At 38.4% G+C, this 20,698-nt stretch overlaps 1 protein-coding gene across 1 annotated transcript in view; it reads left to right on the forward strand.

The window, feature by feature from the left end:
• The window catches only part of LOC103185802 (exostosin-1), a 378,349-nt gene that overhangs the window by 276,682 nt on the left and 80,969 nt on the right, over nucleotides 1-20,698 (forward strand). The window contains 2 exon segments of the mRNA XM_007904484.2: nucleotides 5,571-5,664; nucleotides 13,338-13,445. Of these exon segments, the coding sequence (XP_007902675.2) occupies nucleotides 5,571-5,664; nucleotides 13,338-13,445 (202 nt within the window).

The raw sequence follows: 20,698 nt of genomic DNA on the forward strand, positions 1-20,698 counted from the left end.
AAGAGCTTGTAGTGTTGAATGTCTTTGTCTTACGAGAATTTATGTGTTAGACATTCAGCATGAATTCAGCAATTAATGGAAGATTAAAAAAGGACAATATATCAAAAATAAAAACAATAATGCTGAAAATATGTAGCATTTGTATCAATACTTGAAATAGAAAAACGTTTTAATAGTAAGAATTAATATATCAAGATACAGGTTCTGATATTTGAAAAATCGCACCGAAACATTGAACCATCATTAGTTTCAAGAGCTGACTGGTCTGCTGTGGATTTCCAGCTTTTTCTGTTTATCTCTAAAGAAAGCAGAAAACTAAGTATATTACCCTTACATCTAATAATTATAAAGCAACATTAGTACTGGTCTCTGAGACTCTTCCCCTTTTTTGCATGTTACCTGGATATAAGGTCATTAACATGACCTTTCGCAGCCTTCAGTTAACTGTTAGACTTCCAGCAGCTCAATGGAAGTTCAAGTATTTGTTACCTGAACAGCTCTATACATTTACAGCTCACACTGGGCCTTTGCAATCAGGATTCCACTCCCCAGTGTAATACAATAAAAGTAATAATCCTTGCTTTTGATATAGTGTCTGTAACATTAAAACATTTTAAAGCACTTTACTGGTAATTACTGATAAGTGTAGACAGTCATGGCAGTCAGTTTGCACACAGCAAGGTCCTACAAACAGCCATGACCAATTAATGTGGAATATTATTTGTCAAAGTACCAGAAGAAACTTACTTCTCTTTCGAAAATTGTCTATGAGTCTTTCACATCCACCTGAAGAGGCAGAAAGAATTCTAAATTTAATATCTAATCTGAAGGATGGTACCCTCAACAATGCAGAACTTTCCAGCACTACACGGGAGAGTCAGACTAGACTATAAAATAAAGTCTTTACGTAGAATCACAGCCTTCTGACTGGGAGGTGAAAGTGCTACAAACTGAGTCAAGCTAACAGCTATTACATAATTCAGCAGCATTGCATTTCTAATGTTGGTTTGGGAGAAAGTAAATCTTGAATTCATTACTGTTGGAGAGGGGTTGACACAGTGTAACACCTTGGTCACAGTATATCTCCTGATACAAGAATTTTTGGTTAGCACTGTACCCAATTCATGTTTTGCATGATGACCAATTGTCCATACTGCTTCCTCATCCACAGAGGTGCCTGTTCCAATTAAGGCAAATAATCGACTCTCTGCTGTACTAGTTGCACTCATAGTTTATTCAGTGAGGTTATCAAGATAGTTCCAATTAATGCTGAAATGTGGCTTCATTCACTGGGAGCTAGAGAAAGGTTATTGAAACTCAATATTCAGCACTTTTGTTCAGCGTAATTCCTGGAGAGAGACGATTTTCATCCTAGCAGTCCAAGATTGATTCAAACTCAGAGGTTTGAATAACTATTTTAGCTGACTAGACCACCAGTTCTTTTGCAACATTATTTTTATTAAATGTAAAGTGCTGACTGGTAAATGTTTCTAATGACTAATAATGGAAAATTCTAGCTTTTAACAGCCAAGTAAAGTGCTTTGGCACATCAAATATCCTTTTTTTTGTTGTTTCACTTTCAGAACAATGTCTTATTTCATCTCAGTTTGAAAAAAAATTGACAGCTTCATCTATTACCTGTTCATTTGAGATGCCATTCTCACTAAACTCTTGTCAGAGGGTACCGTAGACTCGTCCATCATTTGCAGCTAATTTCACATACCCATCAGTAGCATTCTGGCTATTGCTCAACAATGCCAAAGAGCGTATCAGTAAAAAATGTGAAGCTATCCAGGATTGCATTTGCAATCCTACTCAAGAGAGCTCACAAGGGATTATAATAAGCTATTGCTTTCACTGAAGAATGGAACAGAAGGAAACAAGTATGGTATTTACAAGAGGCAATAAACAGATGATCTTGTTCAAAGTATATTCTGAATTACACTTTGATTTTGAGAATATTTAAAAAGGCGGTAGAATTTTTTATCGTAATTTCTTGTAGCTGGCTTTAAATAAGTCAGAAATACCTCTTTGCAGTAAATCTTCCAAGTCTCTTTTTATTTCTCTCAGCTTGAAGTTTGGGAAATTGCACCTTTCAGAACTCTTACACTGTGCAATAATATACTTATGCCAATACGGGCACCAAATCAGATATTAGAGGTTAAAATAAAATGAATGTTTTTGGTTATGAAGCTGCATCAAACTAATCTTTACCACAAAGTTTGTATTAATAATAACTATTATTGACAAAAGATTGCTTACCTTCTACATGTAAAGGGGTATTTGTACAGTGTTCGTTGTACAGTGCTCCGAGATGCTATCCTACATGAAGGGGGCAAGTTTTTGTTGTTGTAATTGCTTGCACCTGTTAATGTGAAACAAACATAATTCATCATTCATGAGTAATTTTGTGAAAAAATTGGTGAAGAAAAATAAAAAGATTGGGATTGTTTTTTGATGATTCTGTGCTATATTTGGCAAATTAGAAAACATTTACAAAAAATAATATGTGTGATAAATACAGCCAGATATAGCTTAGGCTGCAGTGCAGAGTTTGCCAGCTATATAATATGGTTTTCACTGTAGGCTCAATTCCTACAGTTGGCTATTCCAGGAATTGACGCTATCCGTAAACTTCCTTAACCTTCATTACTTTTTAAATTTATTTTGCCCAAAGTTTAGAACTACTGTACAGAATGCTATTTGAATTAATAAGTAAAGTACTGAATGTTTAAAAAAAACATATCCAATAGTCTGAGATATGTTTATCATTCGGAATAATAACTGGGGGAGGGGTCGATTATGTGACTTGTTTAAATCACGTGTAAACCATGTGCAAACACATGTACAGAGAGAATTACAAGTGACCAAAATTATGCAGTTAACTTTCATTTTCATTCCTTTTCATTGGTTGTTAATTGCAGAATTAAAAGCACTTGTAACACATGTGCATGGTTTACACACCTCGCACAATAGACCCTGCTGTCAGGTAGCATCGTTGGAAGATAAACTCAATCCATGTTTGGTCAGGGTCTGATTTCCTGCTTCTGTTCCCATAGTGACCTCTAGTGTCAGTGCCCTGCTTAAACCCAATTGTAAGATCCAGGCCACAGACTGGCACAGATCTCAACCGGATGGCAGATGAGATGTATTTGGGTTTGTTTAGCACTTTGATTATTGAATCCAAAATGATTCAATCTTTTCTCTTCACACGTGTGCCACTTGCAGAAAACAATTTGGGTGAATTTTCAGTGAATTTCTACTGCTGAATATTGTAAATGTAAGGAAACGCTTGGGGCAATCCTCCTTTCATGATATTCTATTGGATAAAAGAAGATTTTTCTAGCAGATTATTATCACATCACATCTGCTTTGAAACATTCTATATTTCATCCCTGTAAAATTAAATCATTGTGAGTGTATTGTAACATCTAGAATTATATATTAGTGATATTTAATAAAAGCCTCATCAAAGAGGTTATAGTTAGACTGTTTTCTTATGATCACCCTTTCGAACAATACTACATTAAACCTTATCTTTTGGTTATACAGACTCTATGTTGCCTACAAAATTTGCAGCCACTACACATTACAGTAAATCCTGTTGTCCTCCTGGCATGAAAGAATCTGTCCCAATGATTTTTATTGTTGTTTCTCTGATCTTAACAAGTACAGTATTTCTTCAATGATTATAATCAGTAGTCAAACACTGAAAAAATGTTCTCACTTATTAATAATTAATTCTCAGTCTGTTACCCTATGTGTATATTCCCAGTCCTTTAGGTTGCCCTGCATAACTAACACAAAGAACCATGCAAAATATTCTCAATTCATTGAACCATGTGAAGTGATACCAAGACATTGAATCATGTACAGCATTCACAAACCACTAAATCAACATATTAAGGTACATACAGTACTTTGAACCCATTGATCCATGCACATATTCCCGACCCACTAAACTGTATACAGAGTTTGACATACTGAAATGTGCATCTTATTCCCAAAACTTTGAACAGTCTCTGCGCAGTAATGCCTCAAAAATGATTTACTCTTATCCATCGTTGAGAAATAAAAGTGTACTGCTTTCCTCTAAAAGTAAATGTAGATGGGCACTCTAATCAGATCTTAATAAATGAAAATATTTCCCGAGTATTGACTTTAGATGGTGATGGTTAAGAAAACTGAGTGTTTATATTAACAGGAATGTTTGTGTTGTGGATTCTACATGTAACAATTGTGACATAAAACTTGTACAAGCCAAAGTCAACTATTGCTGGAGAAGCTAAATCTAGAAATTGATTGTAATCTATTTATTATAATAATAATCCTTGCATTTGATATAGAGTCCTATCACGACTTTGAGACGTCTCAAAGTCCTTCACAGAATATACTGTAAACTGAAGTGATTGTATATTTTGTGGGCAAGATGTGGCAACCAATTTATTGACCTTAAATTTCACTGATATAAAGGCTAAAATGCCTGAAGCTAGAAATTGTTTCACATAGGTTCAGTCATGCTACAGTATATTGGTTTAAGATCCTATGATCTAATTTGCAATGTTCCTTTACGAGATTCCTTATTTAGCACATTAGAATTTCTGTCAAACTTCTTCTGGAAGTAGATCATGTTTAGAGTGGAATTTCTGCAGATCAATTCGGTTATCAAAATCCCCATTTGTGCAACTCAGATTCCGTATTAAAGATCCTTGTTAAGAAATACTGCAAATTACACCCCAGTGGAATATAAGTAAATTTAGTCAAAGGTGATATTGCCATATTATATAAAAAATATTTTACAGACATATTTATATTTATAGATAGTGTAAATATGGACTAAAAAAGAAATACTATTAGTCCCAGGCCCACATTGCCAGCCTAAGCACTCTTAAGACATGCAGTGACCAAATGCCATGCCTTCTAAACCGCCTACTTGGTCTGAGCCAGACCCATCCTCCAGCTTGACCTAAATATGCTGCCAAGCAATTGTCCCATTCCCACCAGAGATTATATATCGCAACCTATGTGACACCCTCCTTGTAGGGATCTGTAAGTACAATACAATATAATTGTATCAGGGATCCTACATGATGCTCAATTCAAGAAAAAATGTAGAAATACTACAACTCTTGTTTTAGATAAATAATAAATGGAAAATGGAGAAGCAAATTTTGTAGAACCTATCACACAGGAAAACAAATACTCTTAAATGTAGGGCTTGTGGCAGCCATTTTGCCACCAAGCAATGATGGGATGAATGACCAATTAATCTAGAAGAAGTTCCCTTTTCTCTTCGAATTGAGCGGTGGGAACTTTAATGTCCATCGGAAAACAGACGTCGATTTAACATCTAATTCAGAACCTTCTGGCAATGCAGCATTCTCCCAGCATGACAATGGGGTGTCAACTGAGACTTTGAGCTCTATTTCCAATGTGGGGCTTGAATCCGCAACCGTTCGACTGATAGGCAAGGATGTCACCTAACAAATAAGGAAATTAAGTAGCGTTTATGAGTTTGAACATATTTTATTGAAATTGTATTTTTACATGGATTTATTTTGTCTCTGTAGGTTTGAGTACCAGGAATTGCTGCACAATTCAAGCTTTTGTCTTGTCCCAAGAGGCAGAAGGCTAGGCTCGTTCCGATTTCTGGAGGCTCTTCAGGTAAAACAAAAGGAAATGTTGTTTGACTGATCTTCACGGATTGTTGGCTGTCTTGAGGGAAAAAAACATTTGGCACAAGACTGCGAGAATTAAAATATTTGTCAAAACTTTCAAATATTTGTCAAAGCTTTCAGGTTTCCACTCCTTCATGTTTGTTCCTGGAAACTATTAACTTCAAAGGAAATACCAACTCACCATGCCAGTACAAAACATGCCTTTAAGTTTATTCAGATCGTTACACAACCAAGGATTAACAATCTCCATTAGTTCTGCACATTGAGTTACTGCATTGCAGGATCTGTATTAATGAGCTAAATACTGCTTACTTGAAAACAATATTTCCTTTTTTCTGGACAGAACATAACCATTCTACTCCACTACAGTTACCTTAGGCTTGGAATTTCAAATAGACGTATACCCTTTAGATGACTTTGTTAATGATTTAATGAAATCTACAAAATATATTCTGACATACTGTTCAAATTAACAGAAACCATTACCAATATTAACTCATTCTACTATTTCACCCACTACTTGCCTGTCTATGTGTGGTCCGTTATGCTGAGGGTGAGCTGGTTCATGTACCAAGATTTATCTCACTGTCATCAGCACTACCAAGAGGCATGTTTGTTCCAAGCTCAAACACACATGTGCAGTTTTCTCTTTTCTCTGCTTTCTCAGGAATAAAACTTCACTACCTTGAAGTGTCCTAACTCACAAACAGTTGGTGAACTTGGGGGTTATTATCCACTTGTCTACACACTCATGCACTTTGGCAGCCAACATGCACTATTCTCCATTTCCAAGTGTGTTTAACAACAACAACAACAACAAAATTACATTTGTATAACCCCTTTCAAGTCGGGAGGACGTCCCAAGGCACTGGACAGACAGAGTTATGGACCTGAGCTGAGGGTCAGGGTGGGGGAGGGTGGAGGGCAGTGGAGGAAGCAAGGAGATCGAAAGCACAGTCGAAGAGGAGGATCTTGAGGTGGGTCTTGAAGGTGGCGAGGGAGGGGGCGAGATGGAGGGACTGCGGGATAGAGTTCCAGAGGATGGGGGCAGAGTGGCAGAAGGCCCGCCCGCCAATAGTAGGGAGGCAAGGCGGTGGACATGAAGCAGGCTGGAGCCCACTGAGCGGAGGGAGCGAACAGCGTGGTAGGGCGTTAGGAGGTTGGAGAGGTAGGGGGGAGCAATCTACAAAATCTACAGTTTACTGATTTTAGTGATGTGAACTGATAGTGGCATTTCCCATTCTACATACAAGTGGGATTGAGGGAATGTAGTGAACTTGGTGGCCAGGACTAAAGACATTCTGTTCCCATTGTCTGGAATTCCATCCCGGAATACCTCCGAATTGGTCCTTTCCTTCACTCTTTCAAGGTATGTCTCAAAATGTACCTCTTTAACCACACTTTCAGTCATCTTTCCCCTCCCCACCAACCCTCAGCTCCTTCCACCAGCACAGGTGCCCACTCAGCACTGTGAAGTGCTTTGAGACATCCTCCTGATATGAAAAACATTATATAAATGTAAATTGTATTGAATCTACGTAAGTAATGTACACACATATAAAGAGGTCACTGTACAGACCCTGAGACATCCCACTTAATATCTCCTCCCATTTTAACATAGTTCAAATATCAACTACACTCTGCTTTTTTTCCCTTCAGCCAATTTTAAACCAAATTTAAATCATCTTGCCTTTAATACTCAGTAACATCAGGTTGTGAAGGAGTCTCTCATATGGTAGTTTACAAGTCTCACAGTCAATTACTGACAAGCATTCAATAACCCCATTGTGTTTTAGTAAAACATTGCCAAATATAAGTTAAAAAAATTTTGTGAATGAAATTCTTGAACATTTCAATTACATTGGTTCATATTTAAATTGAATTTGTCAAATTAATGTAAATCAAAATAATGATGCCACAATTGTGGTGAAAATGAGTGGTTGCTGCTTATATTTGTTCTCCATAAATTATTAGTTAAATGTGGCTAATGATAATATTGGCTAACATAAATAATTTTCATATATATATATATGTTTGTATTTCTGCATTTTATTTGAAATTTAATAACAAGGGAAGATATTGTTTACATTGGGTCTTGTGGAAAAGAATGCAGTGCCTCACCTAGCAGTCACTGTTGGCTGGTGAGACTCCTGCCTCTGAGTCAGGGGGTTAAAGGTTCAACTTCATGTCGGGACTTTGAGCTCATAGCCTAGGATGGCATGTGCTTCATTGTCAGAGGTGCCATCTTTTAGATCAGGTGTTAAGCCAGGCTGGGTCTGCCTGTTCAGGTAGATGTTAAAGATGGCAGGACACTATTGAAAAAGAGAAGGGAGTTTCTTGCTATGTCGTGGCCAACAATCCTCCTGATAAAATTAGTCATTCACTTCATGGCTGTTTGTGGGACATTTGTACGCAAATGGGCTGCCGTATTTGTGCGCAGATACACAGTCACTAAATTTTACCGTAAATCCTGTGAACGGCTTTGAGATGTTTCCGCAATGTGATAAATTGTTATTTCAAATACGAGGATTATTATTATCAAATTTGTGTAACCAAATTAATCTGAGGAGTATCAATTGCTAAATTAGAACTGTTACCATTGATAATTCCCTGTGTTTCATATTATCTGATCAATTCCCTGTTGCCCAATCTACAAACCTTGTTTTCAATCCCATGAGTTTGCATTTCATCCACAACTTTGTAGGAGATCCTACTCGATGCTCTCTATAATTCATATCATCAGCCATATTTTTATCATGTGCCTTCCAAATTATGTCCTCAAAGAATATAACTGCATGTTAGACATGACCTGCTTTCAACACCTACATTAGTTAAATCTTATTATCTGTATTATCTTTAGGTTCATTTTAATAGCTTCCTTTATAATATATGTCAATAATTTCCCATTGGAGATGCCGATCTAACACTTACAATTCATGGGATCATTCTTAAACCATTTTTAAATATAGGAATAAAATTAACAATTTTCCAATGTAATGGTATCACCCAAGTGCTCAATAAGCAGCAGAAAATTTCCACATCACCGAATAAATAATAATTTTAGACAGAATAAACTTTTGGTCTATCTACACCACCCACCCCTTATTTCTTTAAGTTCTCCTTTTTTTGTGGTGCATCTCTCCCTGTTAAAATAAATTTGATATGACTCCTTGTCATGTATATTGTAATGTCTCAAAGCACCTCACAGGATTTTTACTGTGAAGTCCAGTGAATATAATTATAGATTTTATAGACTTGATAAGGCGCTATAACAACTGCAAGGATTATAATATATATTATATTTATATATATTATAGGTGAATACAACAGCCAATTTGCATATAGCAGTGTCCCAAAACAGCCATGAATGACAATTTTTATCCTAGATGACTGTTGGCCAAGACACTGGGTGGAACTCCCTTCACTTATTTGAATAGTATTATGAGATCTTTAACATTCATCTGAACAGGCAGATGGAGTTTAGTTGAAGGCCTCAACTGCACATCCAATAATGCAGCACTTCCCCAGCACTACAGTGGAATGTTAGCCGAGATGATGGTGAATTCAAAATCTTGACATGGGGCTTGAATCCACAAGCTTCTGACTCAGACACAGAAGTGCTACAAACTGAGCCAGACTGGTACTTGGCTCAGTTGGTAGCAGAGATCTTTTAAAGTGTTGACAGTTTTTCCATGAATTCAATGAACTTTTTCTCCCTGTCTTGTTTAAATCGCGCCTATGACTGAGTCTAAACGTAGGTACATCCTTCAGTTCTCGGGTTAGAACTGTAGGAGCAATGACATTTATATCTTCCCATTACCTTATCTCACCCTTATTCTTAATACTTTCTTATGGGTGGACCCCAAAAACTATTTTCTTTAATAGTTATGACAATTCTTTTACTAGCGTTTTTATTCTATTATCTCAGCAATTCTTCCTTTCGCTTTCATATACAGTATTTGTATTTTGATATTCTTATGGTCATTTCAAAGTTTAGTGACTGTTCCCAACTTCCCTTTTTGCAGCTTCCTGGCTTGATCTTTGGTTGCCTGCTTACATCCCACTCCATTATATTGCCCCCTTCACTCAGCTGCCTCTGGCCTTCTACACTTTGGGAAACACATGAAGACGATAGAGGGGGTGTAGAGGAGATTTACTAGGATGATACCAGGATAAGTGGTTTGGCCTATGAGTGGAGACTGGAGGAACTGTGACTTTTACCACTGAAACAAAGAAGGTTGAGGAGTGACCTGATAGAAATCTTTAAAATTATGAGGGCTTTTGATAGAGTCAATAGGGAGAAATTATTCTCACTGGTTGGTGAGTCAGTAACTAGAGGGAATAAAATTAAGATAGGGAGGTTAGGAAAAATTTGTTCACTCACTGAGTAGTTAGAAGCAGTGTTTGAGGCAGAATCCATATTAGCTTTTAAGAGACTACTGGACAAATACGTTTAAACAACAACAGCAAAATTACATTTGTATAGCACCTTTCACGTCGGAAGGACTTTCCCAAAGAGCTGAACAGACAGAGTTATGGACCCGAGCTGGGGATGGGGGAGGGTGAATGGCAGGGGGGGAGAAGCAGGGAGATTGAAAGCACGGTCGAAGTGGAGGGTCAAACAAGACCCCAAGGTTCTGGACTGACTTAGTAAGGTGGAGTGTGCAACCATGAATGGTGATGCTGTCAGTGCCTGAGGTGTGGAGGTGCTGATGGAAGCCAATCAGGAGAGCTTCGGTCTTGTTGACGTTCAACTGAAGAAAATTAGTTCTCATCCAGGATTTGATGTCCAACAGACATTCTGTCAGGACAGCAGTGGTCCTGGAGTCAAAGGTGGAGGCAGAGAGGTAGAGTTGGGTGTCATCCACATACATGTGTAAGTTGACCCCATGTCTGCAGATGATGTCACCAAGAGGGAGCATATAGATATTGAGTAAACTAGAAAAGAGTCAACTACAAGGATATGGGGAAGGGCAGAAAAGTGGGACTAAAAGGATTGTTTTTGAGAGAGCTGGCACATACATGATAGGCTGAATGGCCTTCTGTACCATAAATTTCTTTGGCTCCTGAAATGTCCTTTCACAACTCTAAACCTCTTGTTCAATTGGCTTGGTGAATCTTGATGCCAGAAACGGTATGTCAGGATATAAAACATGTCTTTTGTAGGGAAGCCCATGTATGATACGCCAACCTGCAAGATCTCTGCCCAGACTGGTGCGAGTTTCCTTGAGTCAATGTGGAGTTCCATGGAGGAATCACACTTCATGTACTGAAGCAATTTTTCCAGTGCCTTTTATGCTGCCATTTTCCCAAATGCTTTTTCAAAGCCAACAGATATAAAATCCATACACTTCCATTAAAATAAAAAAAAGTACATGAATATTTACTGTGCTATAAACTCCCAACATGGCCTAAATAAAACGTGAGGAAGCCAAGTTGGATACTGCATTTATACAAGTCCTATGACCCGAATAATATACTTGTAGTTCCCTTGCTTATCTTTTGCTTGGCATTTTCTAAATAAGTACTATATCACATTCAAAACAACCCTGCAGTGCGTCATCTATTTATTCTAGTCCATCTCTATCTAAACCTCAGTTATGCAACAGATTTCTCTGTGTGATGAATTTGAAGCTGAATTGGCTCAGCAAGAAATGGAATGCAAATAATGGAGGCTGAAGTTTCACATTGATCTGAACCTGCCAAGGGCATCTCTTTACGAAGTTAATTACAGTAGAACACACCATAGACTAATGCTGGGGTAATGATGCTGTTGAGGTTCCTTTTCACATTTTCTTTACCTGTTACAGTGGTGATGATATTATATTGGGATATTAGTTTGTGTGTGACAAAAATGGTTTTGTTTTGAATATGCCAGAGACCTGAAATTTCTTATCCTTAAAATCTGTTTTCATTGGAAGCTGTTTTTCTGTGGTCCTTATTAAAAGAGCTACAGAAATCTGACTTTCAAATTAAGAATTTTCCGAAGTTTTAGTCTCACATTTTAAGACAGGGTCCTTATGACTAAGACAATGAAGAATTTGGGGTTTTTGAATCCTAAATCTGAATTTCTTTTTGCTCTCTTTTACTACATTGTTTATTTCCTTCCCCTCTGATTAGTTTTTCTGGGTTGTGTACCAATGTTTAGCTGAGAAGGAAAGAAAATATTAATAATCCTTGCATTTAGTATAGCTCCTTTCATATTAGGAGGGCGTCTCAATGTGCATGAATGGAAGTGAATGTGTATTTGTAGGCAAACATGGCAGTCCATTCATGCCCAGCAATGACCCACAAAGACCCACGAAACAAATAGCTAATTTTATTTGGGGATTTTTGTCCAGGCCAAGGGACAAACTCATTTCTCTCTTTGAATAATGCCATGGGATCTTTACTCTGTACCTAAACAGGCACACAAGACCTTGGATTAACGTCTCAACAGTAACCTCTGACATTGCATCCCAGCACTTCATTAAAGTGTCAGCCAAGACTATGATCTCAAAATACCAACATAGGGCTTGAACTTATAACCTTCTGACTCAGAGGCGAGAGTGCTTCCAAGCGAATCAGGCTGACAAGATGGCCTATTGCTAGACCTGCGACATCATAGCCTTTGAACCACACGTTAGATCCCTTTTTCCTTCCTAAATGTGAGGAAATAGCCTTTTCTTAGTCTCCTGACAATATGGCCTGATGTAAAGAACTCATTGAGTACCTCTTTGATCACAGTTTCGGTCAGCCTTCCCCTCCCCTCCCCACTTATCTCCCGACCCCAAATAATAATAATAATAATCCTTGCATTTAATATAGCGCTTTTCATGTTTTCTCGACATCTCGAAGCACTTGACAGAATAGACTGTAAAGTGAATTGACTATATTCGTGGACGAAATGCGGCAGCCAATTGCGCACAGCAGTGTCCCACAAACAGTCGTGGATTGAAAATGACCAATTTATTATTGTTTTTTGTTTTTGGAGGGATTATTATTAGACGTGTGGAGTAAGGAAACTTGCCCAAGGTTTCGCCCTGCATAGAATTGAATCCAGGTGTCTCACTTGCAAGGCGAATGCTCTAACCACTGATCTACAGGACTCCACGATCAAGTGCCTGCTAGCAGTGCCAAGTGCTTCAATACATTCTTCCAATGTGAAACCATTTTATTTTAATCTATATAAATGTAAATTGTATTGCATTGTTGTCTTTTTAATTAAAGGTGCATCCAAATTACAGATCCCATAGTGTTTCATTTGGAGACATTAAAAGATTTAGTTACAAAAGTTGCTGCCACCACTTTGTCTGAAAGCGCTAGATGAATCTGACAGTATCTTGAATACTTCACAACTTGTAACATCTCCAATTCACCTACTTTATTTATATGTCAATTGTTAAACCTTTCCTCTGACACTCAGAACCATGCATGTAGAAGCACAATTGTGGTACAGATGATTTTCGAAAGGAAATATACAAACAGCATAAAATGATCCAATTCAATGACTATGTGAGAAGACTTTCACACAGATGGAGATCTGTAATATGGTGCATGAACCACAGAATAGAAGGTGACTTGTTCTATTCTCAAGATCTGTTGACATTTAAAATGTGGGTTAATATCCTATTTTAAAGACTATAATGTAATTGTAGTTTTCAATATCCTTTGTTTCAGGCTGCCTGCATCCCAGCATTATTGAGTAATGGTTGGGAGCTAACATTTTCAGAGATCATTGATTGGAGTAAAGCGGCTATTATTGGGGATGAGAGGCTTCTTCTTCAGGTAACATATTCAGAAGAAAACAATGTTCATTTTACCTGTAAATGTATTCAATAACCCTCAAAGGTAGTATTATTATTAGAGCTTTGTGTAGGAATAACTTGATACTTATCCTTAGCAAATTCAGACTCGAGAAGGAAATATGCATCACTTTAAACAGCTACTAAATTGTTATTGAACAGAATTTTTAAAAAAATCCATAACTCTGGAACATGCTCTCTGTGCTAAGTACCCTGAAATCTCCTCCAACATTACGTTACCTTCAGTAACGATGGCCAAAATAAATAAAATGCTTTGTTAAAAGGTGTAAATAAGAACAAAATCAATGAAAATATTGAATAATTCAGCTCTTATTTGCAACTATAAACATTGTAAATCACAATGCAAACTCAAATGTGTAGCTGATACACAAATACATAGGGTTAAGAATATGCCCTAATAAATGACCACAAATATTTTAAGAATTAAACCATTGTAGGTTTACCACAATCACTAACAACATGAGTCTAAAACAATACTGTTATCAGCGGGGTCTCGTTGGGGCTGAACTGGCTTCACGGTGACATGCCTGGCAATGGAATGTTGAAATCGAGCCAGCCCTCTGTGGTGGTCTTGGTAGTCAGGTTTCTGAGCCAGTCGAGTCCGCAGTTTTCCAGGGCACTGCTGATGACAGCATAGCCAGCCTGGCTCATCAGCAGTAGCTGGACAACAACAACAACAAGATTCCATTTATAAAGCGCCTTTCACGTCAGGAGGACGTCCCAAGGCGCTGGAGGGGCAGACCAGTCACTGGAGGAGGGAGTCATCCCACTCAGCTCCTGTTAACTCTGCAAGGCAAAGCCTTAATGGGTAGAGTGGTTCTAGCTGGACAAACAGTGGGAAAGCTTGTCAGACAGCAATATCAATGGCAAGCTATGCGGTTTGAGCTGGTTAGACTCCAGCAATACCCCAACACACACTCTGGGGGCCCCAAGCCTTGGCTCTTGCCAACCTGCGCCTAATACTTTCCAGAATTAGGTAAGTGGGATACATCCCTCCAGGGAAAGAATGCCCATTCCTTTCCAACAATCTATCTCTGGGATTTCCATGTGTAGGTGGGAGGCATGGAATTCTCCATTTGGTTTGGATACTCTTAAGCATGGTGATGGGTTTCTGCATTTGTCAGACACCGGGTTGATCAAAAAAAACAATACTGTTAAACTGCAGCAGTTTTTTGAAGGTGGAGGTTCCTTTTTTGTAGCAAAAGCTGAAAAGCTCTCCATCTGCAACGAGGCTCCCTTTGCCTCCTTGTTCTTCTCTCTGCTGCCTTGATATTGTTGCCAACTCTATCATTCTTCACTGTCTCTTCTCCCTGCTCCACCTCCATGGTCCTGTCCTTTCCTGGTTTCATTCTTTTGAGTTCATCACCAGCATTTTCATTTCACCTCTTACAATGGAGTCTCCTCCCATACCAGACACAGGCAGATGCAGCATTCCTCAGCGTTCTAATTCGATACTCTTCTTTTTCACCATCTTTACCCTTTCCTTTTGGCGACATCTTCCACAGATTTCAGGTACACTACCCCATGGATCCAGATAACAGCCAACTCTATCCCTCCTCTACCCTCAATTTCAGCATCACTGTTGTTCGGACCAATTGTATGTTGGACATCAAGTCCTGGATGAGTTCTAACTTTTACGAGGTAGTGCATAAGCTTCATGTTGTGGGTAGCATTATTATGGTGGAGAAGGAGTATTTCACTGTGGCTTCCTCAATGCTGCCCATACCAATTTTACCTGCAGCTTGCTGCTCCTCTAGCACATCTGTCTGGATGTGAACAGCTAACAGCTCAGATCAGAAATCACATTCCAGCCTTTTGCTCAATCTTACCCTAAAAGAGTGGATTAAAAGCTAAGCCATGAGGGAAACAAAGTTATTTTTTCATCAACGTGTATTCCAAGGATTCTCATAAATCAAATTCTTGGCAGTATGATACATTTCTTTCTTTTAATTTTATAGTGCACAATATTTATGTGATAAAAAAGTTGCTCCCCACATGTAAATATCCTTCTTTGCAATATGTTTTTCTTGTACGAAAACTGGATTCCAGTCTCCAAACTGCTACTGACACATTTCATGATCTGTTAGCAAATTGTAGAACTTTGCAGAAGCAAATTGATGGCTAGCACCTTGTCACAATGCAGGATCATGCAATTGTACTTTTGCAGTTTATTAAAGAAACAGCAAATTGTGCTTTTGGCATGAATTCCTCAATGTTACACAATTACAAATAACATCAATGGGGTGCGAGGTGCTATGAAATTGGAAATGGGGCTTGACAAAACATTTAGTAAGAGGCAAATTCCAGTTGTGCAGTAAACGATTCCCACCTGCTGGAGCCAGGAGCATCACAGATTGAAATTTAGAAAAAAAAGGATATCGGTATACATGAATGGATGTTTTGGATAATCTGAATGCATCGCTTGGCTCTTTCAGTGAAGCAATTTCCAAAACACTATTTCATTGTGTGGCTATGCATTCTGCTCTTCTGTGAATCTATAGCTATTGTTAGCTTCTGCTCTGCAATCTGCTTCTTGTTATACAAATAATGTACATTGCTTTGAAGCCTGGCATTTCTAGATTCTACAACAACAACAACAAAATTACATTTATAGAGTGCCTTTCACGTCGGGAGGACGTCCCAAAGTGCTGAACAGTCAGGTGTCGGGGCCCGAGCATGGGGGACGTGGGGTGGTGTAGGGGTGAGGGAAGGCAGAGAGGTGGGAGGGAGACCAAAGTCACGGTCGAAGAGAAAGGTCTTGAGACCGGCCTTGAAGAAGGCAAGGGAGGAAGCGATGCGAAGGGACCGTGGGATGGAGTTCCAGAGTGTTCGGGCCGAGTAGCTGAAAGCCCGGCCACCGATGGTAGGGCGGGTCAGGCAGGAGACATGGAGAGGGCGGAGCTCGATGAACTGAGGTTCTAGTCATGTCGACACACTTGTGGAAGTCTAATGACCACCTACGGCTATTTATTGGGTGGATGTTTTCCTATTTATCTCTTTTGCTTATTCACTATTGTTCACATTGATATTCTTACAGTCCTCCATCTTCTTAATTTAACAGGCTTAGTTTTAAGTGTACAGGGTATTTGATCAGGGGGGACCACAACTTTGATTTGATATATTGACATGTTAGAGTTTACAGAATGGTGCGATAATAATAATAATAATAATCCTTGCATTTGATATAGCGCTTTTCACGTCGGGAGGACGTCCCAAAGTGCTTCACAGAACACATCGTAAAGTGAATTGACTGTATATTTGTGGGCGAACGCGGCAGCCAACTGCGCACAACAATGTCCCACAAACAGTCGTAGATTGAAAATGACCAATTTATTATTGTTTTTGGTTTTGGAGGGATTATTATTAGGCGTGTGGAGTAAGGAAACTTGCCCAAGGTTTCGCCCTCTGCCTGGAATTGAACTCAGGTCTCTCGCTTGCAAAGCGAGTGCTCTAACCACTGAGCTACAGGACTCTACAAGATAGACTTTCCAAGCAGCTGATACCCAGGGCTGACAGCTTTTCCAATTGGATTGCCACCCCTAAATGGGGAAAATTGGGACAGCTTCCCTATGTGAAAGGCGCTGTATATATGACATTTATTGTTGTTGGTTGTTGTTGATGTTTCAAGTTGTTTACAAGAGGTTTCTGTTTGTTTTAATCTTTTTGGTGCCGTCAGAAGATCTGCCAACATTTGTCAGCATATCTTAGATTGACTATTCCTGGAATTTCCCTACATCTGGCAGATACATGAAGCCAGAAAATCAAATGATTAATGTCTTTCACAAACAACATGGACAATTTGAAACACAAACACATTGTAAAAACCACAGCAGGTCAACCAGCACCCAAACTGATAGATAGAATACATTGTACCCTTCATCAGAACCATTTTTCTTTTACTTGTAACAGATGGATAGATAGTTTGTCTAGAATCTAACTTCTGTGAGTTATCAACACATCAAAGCCCAATTTACAATATTTCTTAAAGGAATTTTTTATTAAAGAATCCCGTTGGAACTTTCAGTGACCCAAGAGATCTCTTCTCTGGAATTAGGTCAAACTAGAGCAGAGTTCCCACTAGTCAACACATTTGCAGGATACAGATTCTTTATTACAAAGAATTAGAAAGAACGTACAGCACGGAAACAGGCCACTCGGCCCAAGCACACAAGTCTTACCCCATTCCTTACTCTCTGAAATGCCCTTCTATTACCCTCTCCCTCATGCGAAGCTCTAGCTTCATCTTGAATGCCTCTATACTATCTGATTCAGCCATCGCTTCAGGCAGCAAGTTCCACAATCTCACTACCCGCTGTGTGAAGTAGTCTCCTCCTAAATTCTCCTTTAGATCCCCTAGTTGTTGTCTTATGTTTGTGTCTCCTGGTTATCAACTCGCCAACCAGTGAAAAATGCCTATTTTTAATCATATTAAACCCTTTTATAATTTTAAACACTTCTTTAAACATCTATCTCTATCCAATGTATCTTGATAGCAGTGACCTTCCAGCCTTGGTATCATCCTCACAAATCTACACTATATTCTTTCCAATGCTGCTATTTCCTTCTTATAGTGTGGAAATCAGAATTGAACACAATACTCCAAATATATTAGAAATACAGTGGAATCCTCTTAGCCAGGCACATCAGGGCAGGGAGTTTTCTCCGATCTGCCCGTCTTCTGGTAACCGAAGTTCTTACCTTTCTCTTTTCTTCTCGCCATCTCCTCTGCTGAGTGCTTTTCATTGCCGTTCCTATTGGATGGAAAGGGGATCAATTAGCGGTGGCTCTACATGCTGTGGCATTACATTGTATTATTCGACTCTGTTGATAAGCCAGTAAATTAATTGGCAGCAAATTTGTCTCCAAACAGCAACTTCGTGTAAATAGGGTCAACACATATTTTCAAAGCTACTGAAAGATTTAAGAAAGGCTTTGAATCTCTTAATCTTTAATTGTAATAGTTTAACATTTACTTGAAACAACAATGTTTCTGAATGCCTTAATCTTTCAGAGCACTGAGGGGGTTATTATCACCCTCAAATGCCTCATGACAGCTTGCTAAAGCGACTAAAATGTATCAAATTTTCTTTTGTGGCCTTTAGTAAAGAGATCGCAGGAAAATAACGTCTCGCCCATAAATAATAAATACCTCCTAAACGCCCAAAGGAGTCTTACCAGTAATGCCTAAGAGAGGCAAGATGTTAATAAACTGTAAATACCAGAATTATATACTGAAGTCAGATGCTGGCAGCCCTTTTTTTGCTGGAGGTAGAATTTAATTAATGTGGCATAATACTTTCTGATGAAGTATGTGCACAAATGACCTGCATGTGCAGTAGTATTGATGTTGCAGACTATAGATGAATGCACCTGTAATGGTCACATCTGCCATAATATGGTTCATTATGTATTTATTAAGCCATTTAAAAATAATAGCCCATGAAAATGTATCAAAGAGAGTTTTCAATATGTCCAATGCATCTCTCCAGTTCATCCCAGCAATGAAAGTTCTTTAAAGTTTTTAAACAACAACAACAAGATTACATTTGTACAGCGCCTTTCACGTCGGGAGGACTTCCCAAGGCGCTGGACAGTGTACAGCATTTCAGACCCGAGCTGGGGTCGGGGGGGGAGAGGGGAGGGGTAGGGGGGTGGCCGATGGCATAGTTGAAGAGGAGGGTCTTGAAAAACAAAAAAATTAAAAACAACAAATTGCATTTATATCATATTGGGAGAACGTCCCAAGGCAAAATCACACACATTCATAATTATTTTTTCCCCTCAAAGTAAGTTTTTGACATTTCTTTTGCAAAACAGGAAAGGTAGAAGATTTCCTGAATTCACAGAGAAGTGAAATTGTATGATTATTCTAATGTTTGAAATTGATGGATTAAAATTTGAAATAAACACAGCGATACAGTTAGGCAAAAACAGGATTTTCTGAAAAAGATAAAAAGCTGCAATTACTTGGATTGTTGTGCAGATATATTGCTGTAGTTCTCCATGAGTAAATATTACAGAAAGAAAAGTTATTCATCCCATGTCATTTACCTCATTATTCCCTAAATACAATTGGTCACTCCCATCATGACTGTCTGTGGGACACTGCTGTGACTACACAGACACTACACTTCACAGTGAAATCCTGTAAAGCACTTTCCGATGTCTTGATGATGTGATAAGGCACTATACCAAATACAAGAATTATTATTATTATTATTCAGGTTTACCTGAGTACTTCTATCTCCCTCCAGCACTAGTGCCTAATCCATAACGTTATGATCCCTGATGAATTATGAATCAACCTAATTTATTTTCCAAATCCTTAAACCAATTCCACTATCAGCAGTCTGTTCAGAAAACCACAATTCATAATTGTGAAGAAGTTACTATCTCAATTTCATTTAACTTGTGGTTTCTTTACTTAGAATTATGTTCCGTAGTTTTCTTATTCTGGTTCTGCTTAAAAAAGTTTCCATGTGAACTCCAACAAAAACAATTTGCATTTATGGTGTACCATTCACAATGGGTCACGTCAACAACTTACATTCATTTATAAACTGTGCACTTATGTCACGTCAAGTTTGTTGCTTGATTTCACCCGCTCATAATAATCATTTGTGCATTTGATAAAGAACCTTATTATGTCCTTGAAACATCTCAAAGTGCTTCACAGGATTAACTGGTTCAAGACTAATCTGGAACAAAAACAGAAGTCGCTGGAAAGACTGAGCAGGTCAGGCAGCATCTATGGAGAAATGAAAGGGAGTCAACATTCGGGTCCACGACCTTTCGTCAGAATGGCTAATCTGGTCCTGGTTTGTCAAATGCAAATTAAATTTTAATTTAATTAATAGCATGGATAATTAATCTAAGGAGAAAATGCATGGAATGAATTAATAGATACAAAGTCACCATTTCATTTCCAATCTTAATGAACTTCATCTTTAAAAGCGAGAGAGTCTTATTTTGTACTATAGAATCATCTGTCGCTCCGGGACCCTACCCCACGTGAAGGGCGCTACATAAATGCAAATTGGTGTTGTGGTAGCTGTTATCTGTTGTGTTAAACATCTACAGACTGCATTGATGACTACTGGTTGAACAAGTCTTCCATAATATACATTATATTCCTTGATTTGATAGAGTGCCTTAACATGTCTTCGAGACATCTCAAAGTGCTTCACAGAATATATTATAAAATGAATTGATTGT

Source organism: Callorhinchus milii, unplaced genomic scaffold, assembly GCF_018977255.1.
Source record: "Callorhinchus milii isolate IMCB2004 unplaced genomic scaffold, IMCB_Cmil_1.0 Scaffold3, whole genome shotgun sequence".
In the NCBI taxonomy this organism is placed as follows: domain Eukaryota; kingdom Metazoa; phylum Chordata; class Chondrichthyes; order Chimaeriformes; family Callorhinchidae; genus Callorhinchus; species Callorhinchus milii.